Source organism: Zingiber officinale, chromosome 4A, assembly GCF_018446385.1.
Source record: "Zingiber officinale cultivar Zhangliang chromosome 4A, Zo_v1.1, whole genome shotgun sequence".
Taxonomy (NCBI): Eukaryota; Viridiplantae; Streptophyta; class Magnoliopsida; order Zingiberales; family Zingiberaceae; genus Zingiber; species Zingiber officinale.
The window spans coordinates 19191697-19206343 of NC_055992.1; the positions used below are offsets into that span (position 1 = coordinate 19191697).

Here is a 14647-nt window from a genome sequence, read left to right on the forward strand (position 1 = left end):
CATCAATCACCAAGCGCACTGATTGAGCTCGTTTAAGATAATTTTTTCCATTGCATCTATGTATGGTGATTTAGAGGGGATCAGACAAGAAGACATTTGAATTTGATCAGTTTCCTCCTTCCAAGGATAGTGCATTGTCGCTGGTGGCTGATCTAGATGATTTTGAGTCTGCGCCGACCATAGCAGCTTTAAAATCATGACCGAGAACTAGGATCTGATACCAGGTTAATAATGCACCAAAAGAGATTGAAGGAGGAAGACTAAAATCTACTTCATATTCATTCATAATTCAGATCTCAATACATAGTTAAATAGAAGAAAGAGTACAAGGTAATATTCTAAAACAAAGAAATAGAATAAGAAAATATTCTAATCTTAATAATTACCAATAATTATCTTCCTAAATTTATTTCAATTAAATAAAATCATGACATCTTTAATCTAATCAAATCATGCTTAATTTATTGATGGCTAATTTTGTTCTCTCTCTTAATTTTTTTGTGAAAATTCTTGATTAATTGTTTGTGTCCTATCCTTGTGGATGTAGTTGGATCACTATTTGTTAGGAAAGTCCTAAACTTTCTTGACTCATTTCTTGTGTATGATTTAATCTATGTTAATGTTGGATTCTTTAATAAATTCTTGTTCATTCTGCCTGATGTGTTTCATATATTGCAGCTTGTAAAATTGCTAGAATCAAAGGAGGCTAATCACATTGAGCTCTATAGAATAAAGAATGTAGTTGACGAGGTTATCCACATGAGTAGGAACTCTGAGCTTTCAGGAATTCTACATACTTTGCTGGAGCCAACTTGGTTAGCAACTGGATTAAAAATTGAATATGATGTAATGGTATGCAGCTGCCATCACTCTCCTTGTTTTTTTTTCTTTGGCGGAACTATGCATTTTACAATTTAAAATTGTATGTAAACATAGAAGCGATGCATTAAATTTTACAAGCATCCATTTAAACATTTTATCAAATTACATCATGGTTCGCATGCATATCCACCAACAATGATTCAAATTTCAGAAGTTGTTTGGCACATCTCTATATTTTATTTCGTGCTTTGCTGCATGTTAACGAGTCAATGTTTAATATGCCATGTGATAATGTTGTTGCCTTGTGACCTTGTGGTTATGAAGTCGCGGAAATAGTCTTTTGTAATACAAGGGAAGGCTGCATACAATACCTAATGAGGTCTGGCCTAAGAACCCGTATTGGTGGGAGCTTCATTCACCCTTTCACCCGGTTTCCCTTTTTTTATGTTGTGTGGTAATGAGCCAATTATTTATTTAGGGCAAAAAATAAAAAAAAGTGTCTTTTTAACATAATCGTCAAAGAAATGCTTCTTTTTGATTTATTAAAAGGGCACCCCAGGATGCCTCAGCTGGTGTTTTCTGCAAAATTTCTCCTTCTAAACCCACTACACCTCACTTGACTACCTAAAGAAGCAAGGCCAGTCATCCAATGAATCTGATGTGTGCACCAAACCAAACTCATGTAGCAATTTTGTTCAACTATACTAGTTATAAATTAAAAAACAAAATAAAAAAATTACAAAAAAACTTGAAAAATATAGTTAACAAAGTGATAAATTCTATTTAATCCATGTACACATTTTAGATCTTGAAATGCTCTAATTTCCAAACAAAAACTCTTATGCATTCCCTAGACCCTCTAGAGTTGTATATACATTTTTTTTTTTTTCTAATTTAGAATATTTAGGTCAACATAATGGATTTGAAATTTTTTTTTTATGGACCTAATCTGGTCAAAATTCACAAGTAAACACTCCTATGTGTTCCCTAAATCTTATTGAGCCATTGTATGCATTCCATATCTACTTTTGACAAATTTAGGTACATATAGGCTTGGGCAAAATTATTGCATGGTCTTTAACTATTATAAATTCACAAACAAATGTTTCTAAGCATTCCCTGTTAGCCTTTGGAGTTATTATATACATTTCTTTTTCAATTTTAAGCATTTTCTATATAACAAATTTGGTCAAATTTGTCATATACTCTTGAACTCTTTTAAATTTTCAAACAAACACTCTTATGTATTCTGTTCACACTCTAGAGTAGTTATATGCATTTCTTTTCCAATTTTAAACATTTTAGGTTCGTGTAGCAATTTAGAGTAAAATGGATACATGTTCTAAACTGTTCTAAATTCATAAATAAGCATTGTTATGTGTTCCCTAAACCCTATGGTGTCATTATATTTATTCCTTTTCTAATTTTAAACATTTTAGGTGCACATAGCAATATCAGGCAAAGTATATTGCTTAAATTAATAAATAAGAACTTATCTACATTTCTTAGACCTTTTGGAGTTACTATATATATATATATATATTTATTTATTTTTATTTTTAAATTTTGAACATTTTAGGTCTACGTAGCAGTTTTGAAGGAAACTGCTATATCCTGCTATATTATATGGTATTAAGTTACTTTAAATTCATAAACACAACTCTTATGTGTTCTTTGAAGCCTCTAGATTTGATAAATGACTTTCTTTTCCGATTTAGACCAATTTATAACCATATAACAATTCTATTCAAAATGCTATATGGTCTTAAATTGCATTAAATAAACATCAAACCTTATGAAGGTGTAAGATTCATTGCTTTTCATATTTAGTTAAGTACTAGTTCATGTAGTAATTTTACTAAAAATGCTCTATGGACCTAAAACTATTAAATTGCGCATAAATCAAGGTTACATAGTTATAATTTTTTTTCTCCGTATACATATATCAGTGTTATAAATTTATAATTTTTTTTCTTAAATATGGTAGCAAAAGGTAGAATCCGCCATCCAATGGCTCCACACGGTTGGCCCACCATATGTGATGAGGTAAATTGGGAAGTTGTAGTTGGCTAGTGCAGGAAGGGTTTTTTTTTTCTCTGTTTTGCTGAGATTCGAACCCTTGCCTTATGGTAGCAACTTTGTCTAGCACTAACCAACTCAACTCTGCCCCAGGGGATTTTCTTAAATATATATCATAATTAGAAGGTTACAATTTTTCCCCTTGCATATATATCAAAGTTACAAAGTTATAATTTTCTTCCTTGCACATACATCAAAGTTACACAGTTGTATTTTTCCTACTTGTACATAAATCAAAGCTACATAATTCTAATTGTTCCCTATGCACATATATCAAAATTACAGAGCGTAGCTCCTTGCCTTGCATATGTATCAAAGTTATAAAATTATAATTTTCCTCCTTACATAATTATTCTATAATTAGGTGATTCTTTGCAAATAAAATATGACTTGGTAGTCTTCGTATTGGTGCAACAAAATCAACAAAGTGTGTATTGTATACAAACAAAACTTTAGAGTAGATTTTTGCTTCATAATCTCATCTGTTAAACTTAAAAGTCATTCAATTGTATCTTATTTTTATGATTGTGTGATGCTATGCTTTTAGAGCTCTTTTGAGAATTTGTTGCCTTAAGAACTTAAAGTCATCTAGCACTACAAAAATAAAGATGTTATTAAATTTTTTTTAATATGTATGATTAATAATATGTATAATATTTGAAACTTGGTTGGGTTTATGTAGTTTTGCCATTTTGGCAAGCCTGCTATATGGACTAAGACTTCTCTAAGTTCACAGATAAGTACTTTTATGCTTTTTTTAGACCCTATTAAGTCACCATATACATTCTTTTTTGTAATTTTGACCAGATTGGGTCCATAAGTTTGGGCAAAACTAGTAAAGAGATCTAAGTTGCTCTAAACTTATAAACAAAACACTCTTATTCCTTATGCGATTATTGGTCGTTATATTGATTTATTTTCTAATTTTAACCAATTTAGAACCATGCATATAGCTAAATTGGTCTAAGTTCACAAATAAACTCTCCTATGTGTTCCTTGAACCCTCTAGTGCCATTATATGCATTCTTTTTACAATTTTGACCAATTTAAACCCATTTAGTACAAGAGTGTTATATGGTCTTAAATTATTTTAAATTCATATATAGGTACTTCTATGCATTTCCTTGACCCTTTGAAGTCACTATGTGCATTTTTCCTCCCTAATTTTGAACTTTTAGGTTCATGTAATAAATTTAGCTAAAACTACTACATGAGCTTAAATTTGTCTAAATTCATAATAAGTACTCATGGATTTGTTACACCCTAAAGAGTATGTATTCTATTTCTAATTTTGATCAATTTAGGTTTATTTAGTAGATTGGGCACAACATTATATGGACTTGAGCTAATCTAATTTCACAAACACTCTTAAGCACTCTTATGTGTCCCCTGCACCCTCTTCCTGTGTGGTGATATGGCTTCCTTTTTTAATTTAGGACCATTTAGTAGTTTTTGGTACATGATCTTAAATAAAGAATAACATGAGTGCAGTACATGATTTTTTAGAGGTTTATTGGGTAGAAAAGTGTTTTGAATGAACAAGAGCTTCAAAAATATATTCATAAAAAAATGAAGAAACAAAATAAGAAATAACTAAAGAAGAATGATAATGCAGATTGAGAAAAAAAGTGAAGTTTGTCAATGGTAGGGAGACAAAGCAGTGTTTGCAAGGAGATAAAAAGGGACACTATTTTGGTTGAATTAATAGGGGTTGCTATAATATTAGGGTGTCCTTTGATGGATTGGGTGGGACATAGACCAAAAGAAAATTGATCCAATTTTATTTGGGTGAGTCTTAAAAGTACATATTTGTAGCTTGTGTAAATTGGGGTATCCTATGATGCCTTTTTGATGATAAATAAAAAAGGACACTCCTTTGACGATTCTATAAAAAAAAAGACGCCGTTTTTTATTTTTGCTCATTTGTTTATAAATGACAAACTTGGTATTTCATGATGTTTGATTGTAAGGATGCAAATAAATCTTTGTAAAGGTAATAGTTGGTGTTAAGTAGAGAGTAATTTTGGATTAGAGTTGGATAATATTATTTAAAATATTATAATCGGCTAGAAACTAATGTGGAGGAGAAAATATTTATTGTATTGCTAATGTTAGGGTAAAGAAAATGTATGAATCAGATTACGAAATGCATAAATGATGAAAAACAAAAAGTTCTTTTTAATACAATACATAAAGGAAGCAGGAAATTTTATTTTATTTTATTTATTTAATGAGCATTCTACAGACCTTAGTTTTGAAGACTTAGATCAAATCATGTTACTAATGCTTAGAAGAATTTCAAGATCAAGATATAGTTTGGTAAATTTAGCATATAATAAAATTTTGAGAATTATGGAGACACTCAAGGAAATCAGGGAAAGTAAAAGATTTTTGGGCTAATTTGTGAGAATAAAGATGACACACGATATTGTATAAATTATAGATCAATGAAGTTGGTATTTCATACCACAAAACTTTCATAAAGAGTTATTGACGTGAAACTAAAAAATAAAACAAACATTTTCAAAAATCAATTTAGTTTACCGTCAAACAATTGATAAAGGAAATATATTGAAAACAAAAAGTAATTTTTGTGTATGTTTATTAATTAGAAAAAAATGTAAGGTTGATAATTATTGTGGTGAGTTTTTGTTAATAAAGAAATAATTAATAATTGTTTTTAGGGTCTTAGAAATAATTAGTAATTTTGGATAATTCTTGCTAGTGTAGATGATATTATGTTAATTGATGAGAAAGTGAATAAATTAAACTTAAAGTTCCAAGCATAAAGAAAAGCTTTGAAATTAACAATACATTAGGTTTGCTAGTGATGCCTGACATAATAGCGATTGTTCGGTGGGCTCATTTAGAAAGATAGAATTCGAAGAGGAGCCGCCTCTAGGTTTAAATAAAAAGAGTTTTATTTTCAAAACCAAAAGAGAATCCCCTAACATCAACCAAACAAGTGTATAAATAGACCTAAAACCCTAGATGCAAAAAGACAAAAATAACCCTAATAGAAAAGACAATTATTCAGATCCTCATGCATTAGTGATCCCGGGTTGAAAAGAATTCACCCTCGAGTTTAGAATAGTGTCAGATGGTGCCTAGGAGGAAGATCCTCTTGCATCAAATTGACAAAATTTACTAACAGTTGTTGCACTTCTGTTGGTAAATTAGGGTCTATGGCTATTGTAGTGTTCTTGTATAGTAAAACACGCTGTAAAGAACCATTCACCATAAATTTTGTCACTGTGGCTAAGTACCACCTAGTCCATCTTTAACAACTCCATAAAAAGCCACCATGTTTGGATGATGGAGCTTGCAAAGGATCTCAGCTTTCCGATAAAACTCTATGGTGATTTTCTCCACTTCAATCTCATTGTTTTTTGAAGATACATATACATGGTCTGCATTCCTTAAAGTGGCTAGAACTGGTTCAACTTTACTTCTGACCGGTTCCATAGTATTCTTCTCATTATTGATCAAAAGTCTTGATCTTGCATGCTTTCTGAAAGTAAAATTGATATTCGAAGATGTTCGTCTTCAAAGTGTTGACAGTAAGGTTTAAAATTTCGACTTGTGCCGAGGTTTCGGTCTGGGACTGGAATGATACGGTTTCGGTACCGTATCGTGCGGTGCCGATAGAGTTTCAATATTTTTTAAATATAAAATATATTAATTAAAAAATAAAATATTTAACATAAATATTTAAAAAATAAATAATATAAAAATAATCTTTAAAAAAGGAAAAGATATGAAAATAGATAAATAAATAAATAAAAATTTTATTATAAATTTTAAATTAAAATAAATGAAATATAAAATTAATTAGATAATTTTATTAGGGTTTAATTAAACCTCTTTAGATTATCTCCATCATATTTAGGAGTTGATTAAAATAATTAACCTAAATTTAATTAAAAAAATTAGAAATCCGACACCACTCATGAGCTCGCACGACTTCGACATTGTTGCAGGGTTACGTGACCCCTTAGCCATGGCCGTGGGGATCGCGTGACTCCTCTGGCGCGACCGCGGTGGTGTGCGACCCCTTTGCAGCGACTGTAGGGTCGTGTGACGCCTTCGGGGAAGCAACAGAAGGGTTATGCAACTCCTCCGTTGTTGTTGTGGGGTTGAGTGACCCCTCCGTTGCGGCCACGGGGTTGCGCAACACGTTGCAATTGTTGAGGGTATGGTGCCAGGGTCGTGCCGGTGCCGGTCGCCAAGCGGAACGAGATGTTTCGCTCGTTTCAACTGTCTCGGCACATCACTTTAAACCATGGTTGATAGTCATATATCACACTCCAAATAGATATGTCACAATTAACATCTTTTGTTCCAAAAAGATCTTTCACACTCATTACTATTTTGGCTTGAACATAGATCTTATCCTCCGGCTGGAAGCTTTGTTGTTGTTCTGGTTGCTCAACATCTTCATTGATAAAGTCAAAGTATTCCTCGACTTCAAGCATTTTCCGTAAATTAATGTTCTCATGAATCGCATCCATGTCCTATGCATGGCAAATCTCCATAGGATAATTATCATATTCCTGGCATTTATGGTATCTATAAGATCACTCAACTCTACATATTCTTCCTTGATATTTGGATTGTCTTGGTTATGAATACAATCATGAGCAGGAGGTTGCTTCTCCATTTCATGAGCAACAGTAGTTATACTCAGCCGCTTAAGATCATTAGCCAAGTTGGTAAAATTATGACCTTCAATTATTTCATCCCCGAAATTAGTTGTATCTTCAGCAAGGCTGCCACACTCCTTCCTATCTAAATCCGTTGTAAAGTTGGAAGTATTCTCCTGTTGATTCTTTGACTCTTCATTTTGCATAAAATCATTGAGCTCAAAAAATTCCTGATTATGTGGCTACATAATCCCCACTATCTGGAAACAAAACGACATTGTCTGCCTCCTTTGTCTCTGATAAATCATTTCGGGTAATCAACTAGTGAAATTCCTCAATATAGTCATCAATTGATCTTGCATCCTGCCTCAATGCCTAATGTCGTTGAAATAAAATTTGAGAGTAGTTGAAAGGAAGTAAGTGACTCTTTGTCTTCTTCATCTTCTCCCTTCAATGATATTGGCTTTGCCTTGTTTGTCTCATGAGCAATTACTCCCACCACACCGATGCTTGACCCTCGAGTGATGGAAAATAACTTTACTGTCACACGATCGAGTACTTATAATAAAAAATTTTCTCCACTTCGTTAAGCCAATCAACAAATTCCTCGGTTTGTAGCGTACCAGAAAACTTGGGAAGATAAATTGAATCCCGATATCTTTGTATCGTTCCTCTCGACCACGACTTTCGTGATTGTGTAGGGGTTAACAAAAGTGGAATTAGAATAAAGATAAGGGAACTTACGACCTTCAAAATCTCACGCCGTCGGACATTGAGTTAATTCTGCGACTTATCTTTGTAGATTTTCAAGTGTCTCATCCTGGACGTTACGATCACGGTGTGGGGCTTCCTTAATCGAAACCTATCTATTGCGATCATGATCACGACTACAACCACCATCTATTGGATCTGATAATCTCTAATAGCAACCGATGCCAAGCATAATAGCGATTATTCCGTGGGCTCATTTCCTCAAGGGAATTGTTGAGAAAGATGTAGAGAATTTGGTAAACAAAAAAGAACCACCTCTAGATTCAAACGAAAAGAGTTTTATTTTCAAAACCAAAAGAGAATCCCCTTACATCAACCAAACAAGTGTTTAAATATACCCAAAACCCTAAATGCAAAAAGACAAAAATAACCTTAATAGAAAAGATAAAATGTTCGGATTCTCTTGCATCAACTCGAATGTATGTTTACTAGAATGTCTTACATTTTTCTTCCTGAATTTTGATAGATTGACTATTTCCACCCATGGTTATGAAATAAAGATTAAATTATGTTCAAAGAACAATGCGTAGCATAAAGATTTTTAAGTAAAACTAAAATTAAATTCACAAAATGTAACATAAGAGTTAAGGTAGTAGTTAAGATGTAGGGTATTCCGATGCACGAAGCTTTCGCTAATGCGGGGTTTCGAGGAATGGTGGGATCATATTGTGTCTACTGTATGTAGCCTTACCATGCATTGCAATTGGTTGATTAAGATGAAGGAATATGAAATTTCTATAAGAGTTTAAATTTTCACATGAAATTTCTTTAAGAGTTTAAATCTCCATTTGAAACTGAAAAATCTTTTATTTTTTCATTTTTATTTAAAAAAACAAAGTTTAATGTAGAGAAACATGCTTAACACGAATGTAAAGATTTTAATTTTTCTAAAAAGCATCTCAAAATTTCATAATTATTAAAAAATTGCTTCTTAAAAGAGTTTTCTATTCTTATAAAATAGCAATTGTATAGTAATTATTGTGAAATTTACATGTAAATAATATCTATTACTTTTAACTTTCTTATATTGTCATTGACAAAAGTACATTTTGGTGCCAATAATTTGTAGTTTTTATATTTGTCTCTTAGATTTTATTTTTTAAAAGTGTAAAAAAACTATGTTATGATCATCTTATTATACATTTATGATTGTGTCCTAGGGAAGGGGAGCCTTGGTGTAACATTAAAGTTTCTATCGTGTGACCTAGAGGTCATGAGTTTGAGTCTCGAAAATAGCCTCTTCTAACAATAGACTCTTCTCTAGGACCCCGTATTGGAGGGAGTTTTGTACACCGGGCTGTCATTTTATTGTGTCCATAAAATTTTACATAAATGTGACTATAATTCCACTGCATGTCATTAACTTACATTTGGTCCTTATGTTTTTGTAATTTTCATAGCACCTCTAAAGTTTTATCTCCCTTAGCATAGAATATTACTTCATTATTCTCGAATTTTTCAAATTTACAATATCATCCACTACATATCCTACTAAAATCATGTCACTAGAATATTATATCTTGCTCCTTTAATCCTTTAAAATTTTCAATTACAAAATTCACACTACCTTAAATTTTTCATGTTTCTTTTCCTTTATTTATTTATTTTTATTTCATGCTTAAATATTTCTTTGTTAAATTACACTTTTTTGCACTTTATGTCATGCCTCACCCGAGTTAGATCTATAATAATTCAAAGCAAAATAACACAATAAACAAAACTAATATGTATAACTCAAGTGAAAGACCATAAAACACCATGTAATTATTTGATATTCAACCTAGTTACAACAACAACACTCAATTAATTAATCCTTTATCCCACTAAGTAGAGTCGGTTATATGGATCCTCCTATGCCATTGAGCTTGAATATTTTCACAAAAATTTGGCACTTTGTGAAAAGATGTGGTGAATTATATCTTTTAAACGAATCCAAACTTTTTAATCAATCAAAGATAATCATCATTAGTCTCATACGAGATGATTACATTTTATTTAAAAGACATTATTTTGGAAGTTCATTTTTTTTACAACATTATTGTCATTTATTAGTGGTACCAATTAAACACTTATACTTGGTTTCCAATATTGACCATTTTAAGTTTGCACTATTTATCTTCTCAAAGTTATCTATTTCACAAGTTGAACACGGTATTCTTATATCCAAATTCATTTCTCGAGTTGCACTTTAATTTCTAATTAAGACATGGACATATGGTGAAAGATAGTAAACACTCCTATAAATCTCACAAATATAATGAACTCACACCTCATATTCAATCGATGCAGTAAAAAGTAAACATGGGCAAAAGCCCCATATAATGTGCAAGGGTGGAACCCATTCAACTCAACTACATGGGGAGATTTGTTCCAACATACACATAATCTACTAATGGCCCAAATTCAATTTAAAGCACTAGGTTGAAATCTAAATCAAATGGTTTGCTTAAAGCTTCCATTGTTATCACATTCATTATTTTGATATAAGTAATTATACATTAATGTTTACATATGTTTACCTTTAGGACTACCCTAACTTGATTAATTAGATCTTATATCCTACAAATATTTCTTTAGTTGTTATTCCTTCACGAAGGAAGGAATAACAATTAAAAAGTATCACTGAGAAGCAACTTAACAACAAGTGTCAATAGGCAAGATCATAGATGAAAATTTTAGGAAACAAACCCTTCAATGAATTTACCCACACAAATTATATCCCGTATTTATGTGATAAGAAGCACAGGAAGTGAAGAATTAGCTCATTTTATCCCCTTAACTTTAGTCCTTTCATAAATCATTAGTTTTCCCCCATTTCAAAAATTTAACAAACACTTCAAATTTTCTGTTAAAATAGTCCATCGTTTAATTTTTCTCAATAATTACACATTCATTTTAATCATGCAATAGGTAAATATTGCAAGGAAACAAGCAAGAATACTCACCTCAATTGAAGAGCATCTGACTTGACACTTGCTTGACCATACAATGCACCCAAACATATTTGCAAATCAATTTACAAGATACAAATCAGATCAAAATCATAACAGCGATTTCAATCATCAAGAAAAAATAACAACAAAGAGCTTACCTCAAACATGAATGACCAAAGTGGAATGAATCAACCCCTACTCAAATTTTCATTAGTCAAGAGATGAGATCCTAAGATGAGAGTGTCATCACAATCAAATAGTTCAACATTAAACTAAAATCTCAACAGATAAATCCACTCAACATTTGGCTTGATTGGGTTCGTTTGCACCCCTAATCATGATATACCAAGCTAATAAATTACCAAAACACGATATTGATTGACATGGCCCGGTAGTCTCTCAAATGTTGCTTGTGTTGATCATACTGATGAGGATCATACTTTAACATGTTTTGACATCCACTAAGATGAATTCAATGTTGCTTGTATTCTTGTAGTTTAATTCTCTTTATTCTAATTCAGTTGATTATGTAATTAATATAGTTTTATTTTCTAAAAGTGAACAAGTTGTAGAAGATTATAGGAGTAAGATCTATATGAATTTATCTAAACACGCATTGAATCAAAATTATTCTTAATATAAGTATTAAAATTTAAGTGAAAGAGTATTAAATGAGTAAAATTGATGCATCGTGGGGCGCCTTTACACATGTTGAAGCATATCGAGTATTAGGATGATATAATAAATAATATGAATTCAATAGATAATCTAATTGCTATAATTTTGCTCTTAGAAGTAAATAAATTAACTAATAAAGAAGGAAAAACCTATAAATTTTTTTGGCATGCTTTGATGAGTGTCGAAGTGTGCCAAGTATTAGTACAACATGGTGTCAGTATTTAAACTGTGATTTGTTACACAATAGTTGATTACATGTTCTTGATGTTTAATAGGTGACAGAGAAAAAACTCTTTCTGGCATAACTGAATGAAGTAGGGATAGGGACTAAATTTTAGTGATATAGGATGTCTACCAAATGATATTTACAATATTGTCCTTGTAAATATGGCTTGGTAGGAGATTTCGTTATTGATCTTGAATATCTTATATCAAATGCTTGGTTTGATTTTGTTTTACTTTCTATGGTTCATTTTCTTACAGTTGTTCCAGTTTTGATACCATTTTGACATTGGCTGAACTAATTTTAGTACCAAACTACTAAAAGGTTTAGATGTTTCTTTTTTTTTAGATGAGAAATAATGTCTTATTAGTGTTGGTTAGTTTGGTGAACTGTTTATTCTTCTGTTTCCTGTGCAACATCATAACCTGTTATGGCATACTATTTCTGCTTTTGCAGGTGAATGAATGTATCTGTGTTTCGCAAAAAATAGGTGACATACTCTTTCTGCATGATGAAAGTGGTCAAGAAATAAATTCATATGAGTTTGTTCCTGCTGAGTTCTTTGAGGACATGGAATTTCCATGGAAAGGACGAGTGAAGAGAATTCATGCTGAAGAATCATATGGCCAAGTTGATAGGGCTGCAGAGGCCTTGTCTGTTGCTGTAAGTTAACTATCCTTGTAAATCCATTAACTATATTTCTGTTTATTGTTACTTTAACTTATGACTAATAAAAAGTATATAGAGAAATAATTGTGAAAGAATCTCTAGATAATTATTGTGATGAATTATTTTTGATGTGATAGAATACATGTATGATAATATAGTTTCAAGTTGTAGCTAGTTAGGTTGCTTCTTGAATTACAAATGTAGTTTTACAACTCTAATTCCTATCTTTTGTGTTACTATTAGATAAACTCTTCAGTCATATAAGAAGGTATATTTTGTTGGAATTTGCCAATGATATTTTTTTCAATGCTTAAAAATGATTATATTTTAAATTTGAATATTGGGAAAAAAAACTATATGTTAAATGGTTTAACTTTGAACTAAAGTTCAATATATGTAATGTAGTTTCAACAATAAAAAATAATAAAAATAAATAAATATATATAAAAAAACTGAAGTAATAGTTAGGATAGATGAAATGAAAGAAATTCTGTAAGTTCTGTAGGATCTATTATGCAACAACCTGAAGATATTGATGAAATGTAATAAAAAATTGTTGATTGAAATATGAGTTTCTAAGTTCTTGTGTGATTGTTTGTATGCCCCGTAGGCTTAAAAGACTTAAAATTTTCTTATATTATCTGTTATACTTAAAGAATCTAAGTATTTCACAATTAGTTTCCTGTTCTAAATGGCTCCTAATTTGAATAGGATGGGATCTTCTTGCCACCATGGCAATTCATCAACATCATTGCATCAGTCATCGTTCCATGTAACAATGTGCGCTAGAGACTTCACAACACAACCTATAGCTACACACTAGTAATGAAATATGTACTGTGTACAAAGAGATAAATAAATGAACAACTTTATTGATTAAAAAATCTAGCAAAATATGCCTCAAAGCATAGACCTAACTTCCCAATTTGCGCCCCTAAGTAAATTTAAAAGCAAAAACAAAATGGATTTCATTTACTAATGGTTCGTAGAATGCAGCAAAATGTATCTAGCAGAAGGGTTTGCAGTAGGGGTAGAAAAAAGTGTGTGTATATAATTAACACTATGCATGAGAGAAGACACTGGAATTCCGTTCTGTTTAAATTTCTCTGTACAAAAATTGTACAAGTACAGAACTTTTCTTAGCAATCCGCATGTTCGATCAGACATGTGTTTGATCAATCAGGCAAGTTCTTGATAGATCAAAACACACCTTGATCGAAGTATAAGATTGCTGACCTCTTGTGTTGGTATTCAAAATCAATATAAAGAAAACTAAACTAATTACGCAGAGGAATCAAAGAACTAGTTGTACCTTTCCTTTGTAGCTAAAGACCTCTTGATCTTCTGCTGTATTCCTCTCCTCTTCTTGGACGTCGTGTGGGCGACGATCTACCAAGACAAAAACCATCTTTCTTCTCTTATTTGTTTTTAAACCGCCGACCACCAAAAGGAGGCTCTAGGATGGGCACCCTCTCCTCTTCTTCTTCTCCTTCAAGTCGTCGGCCCTAAGATGGAGTTGGAAGAGATTTGTGCCGCCGACCCTAAGGTGGAGAAGGAGAACCTTGTGCCGCTGGCCTTAAGGTGGAGAAGCAGAACCTTGTGTCGCCGACCTTAAGCAAGAGAGAAGGAGAACCTTGCGTCGCCGACCATAAGCAAGAGAGAAGGAGAACCTTGTGTCGCCGACCCTAAGGAAGAGAGAAGGAGAACCTTACGTCGTCGACCCTAAGCAAGAGAGGAGAACCTTGTGCCGCCAGCCCTAAGCAAGAGAGTTGTGGAAAACTTATGTTTAGGGGGCTCCACCTCTCCTTTTTATAATTGAATTCTGTTTA

General features: G+C 32.0%; 1 protein-coding gene across 4 annotated transcripts in view; it reads left to right on the top strand.

The window, feature by feature from the left end:
• The window catches only part of LOC121969662 (DNA mismatch repair protein MSH1, mitochondrial-like), a 124762-nt gene that overhangs the window by 87813 nt on the left and 22302 nt on the right, over nt 1–14647 (top strand). For all 4 annotated transcript variants that reach the window (XM_042519869.1, XM_042519871.1, XM_042519870.1 and 1 more), the window contains 2 exons: nt 679–852; nt 12606–12812. In XM_042519869.1, the coding sequence (XP_042375803.1) occupies nt 679–852; nt 12606–12812 (381 nt within the window). The remainder of the gene's footprint in view (nt 1–678; nt 853–12605; nt 12813–14647) is intronic.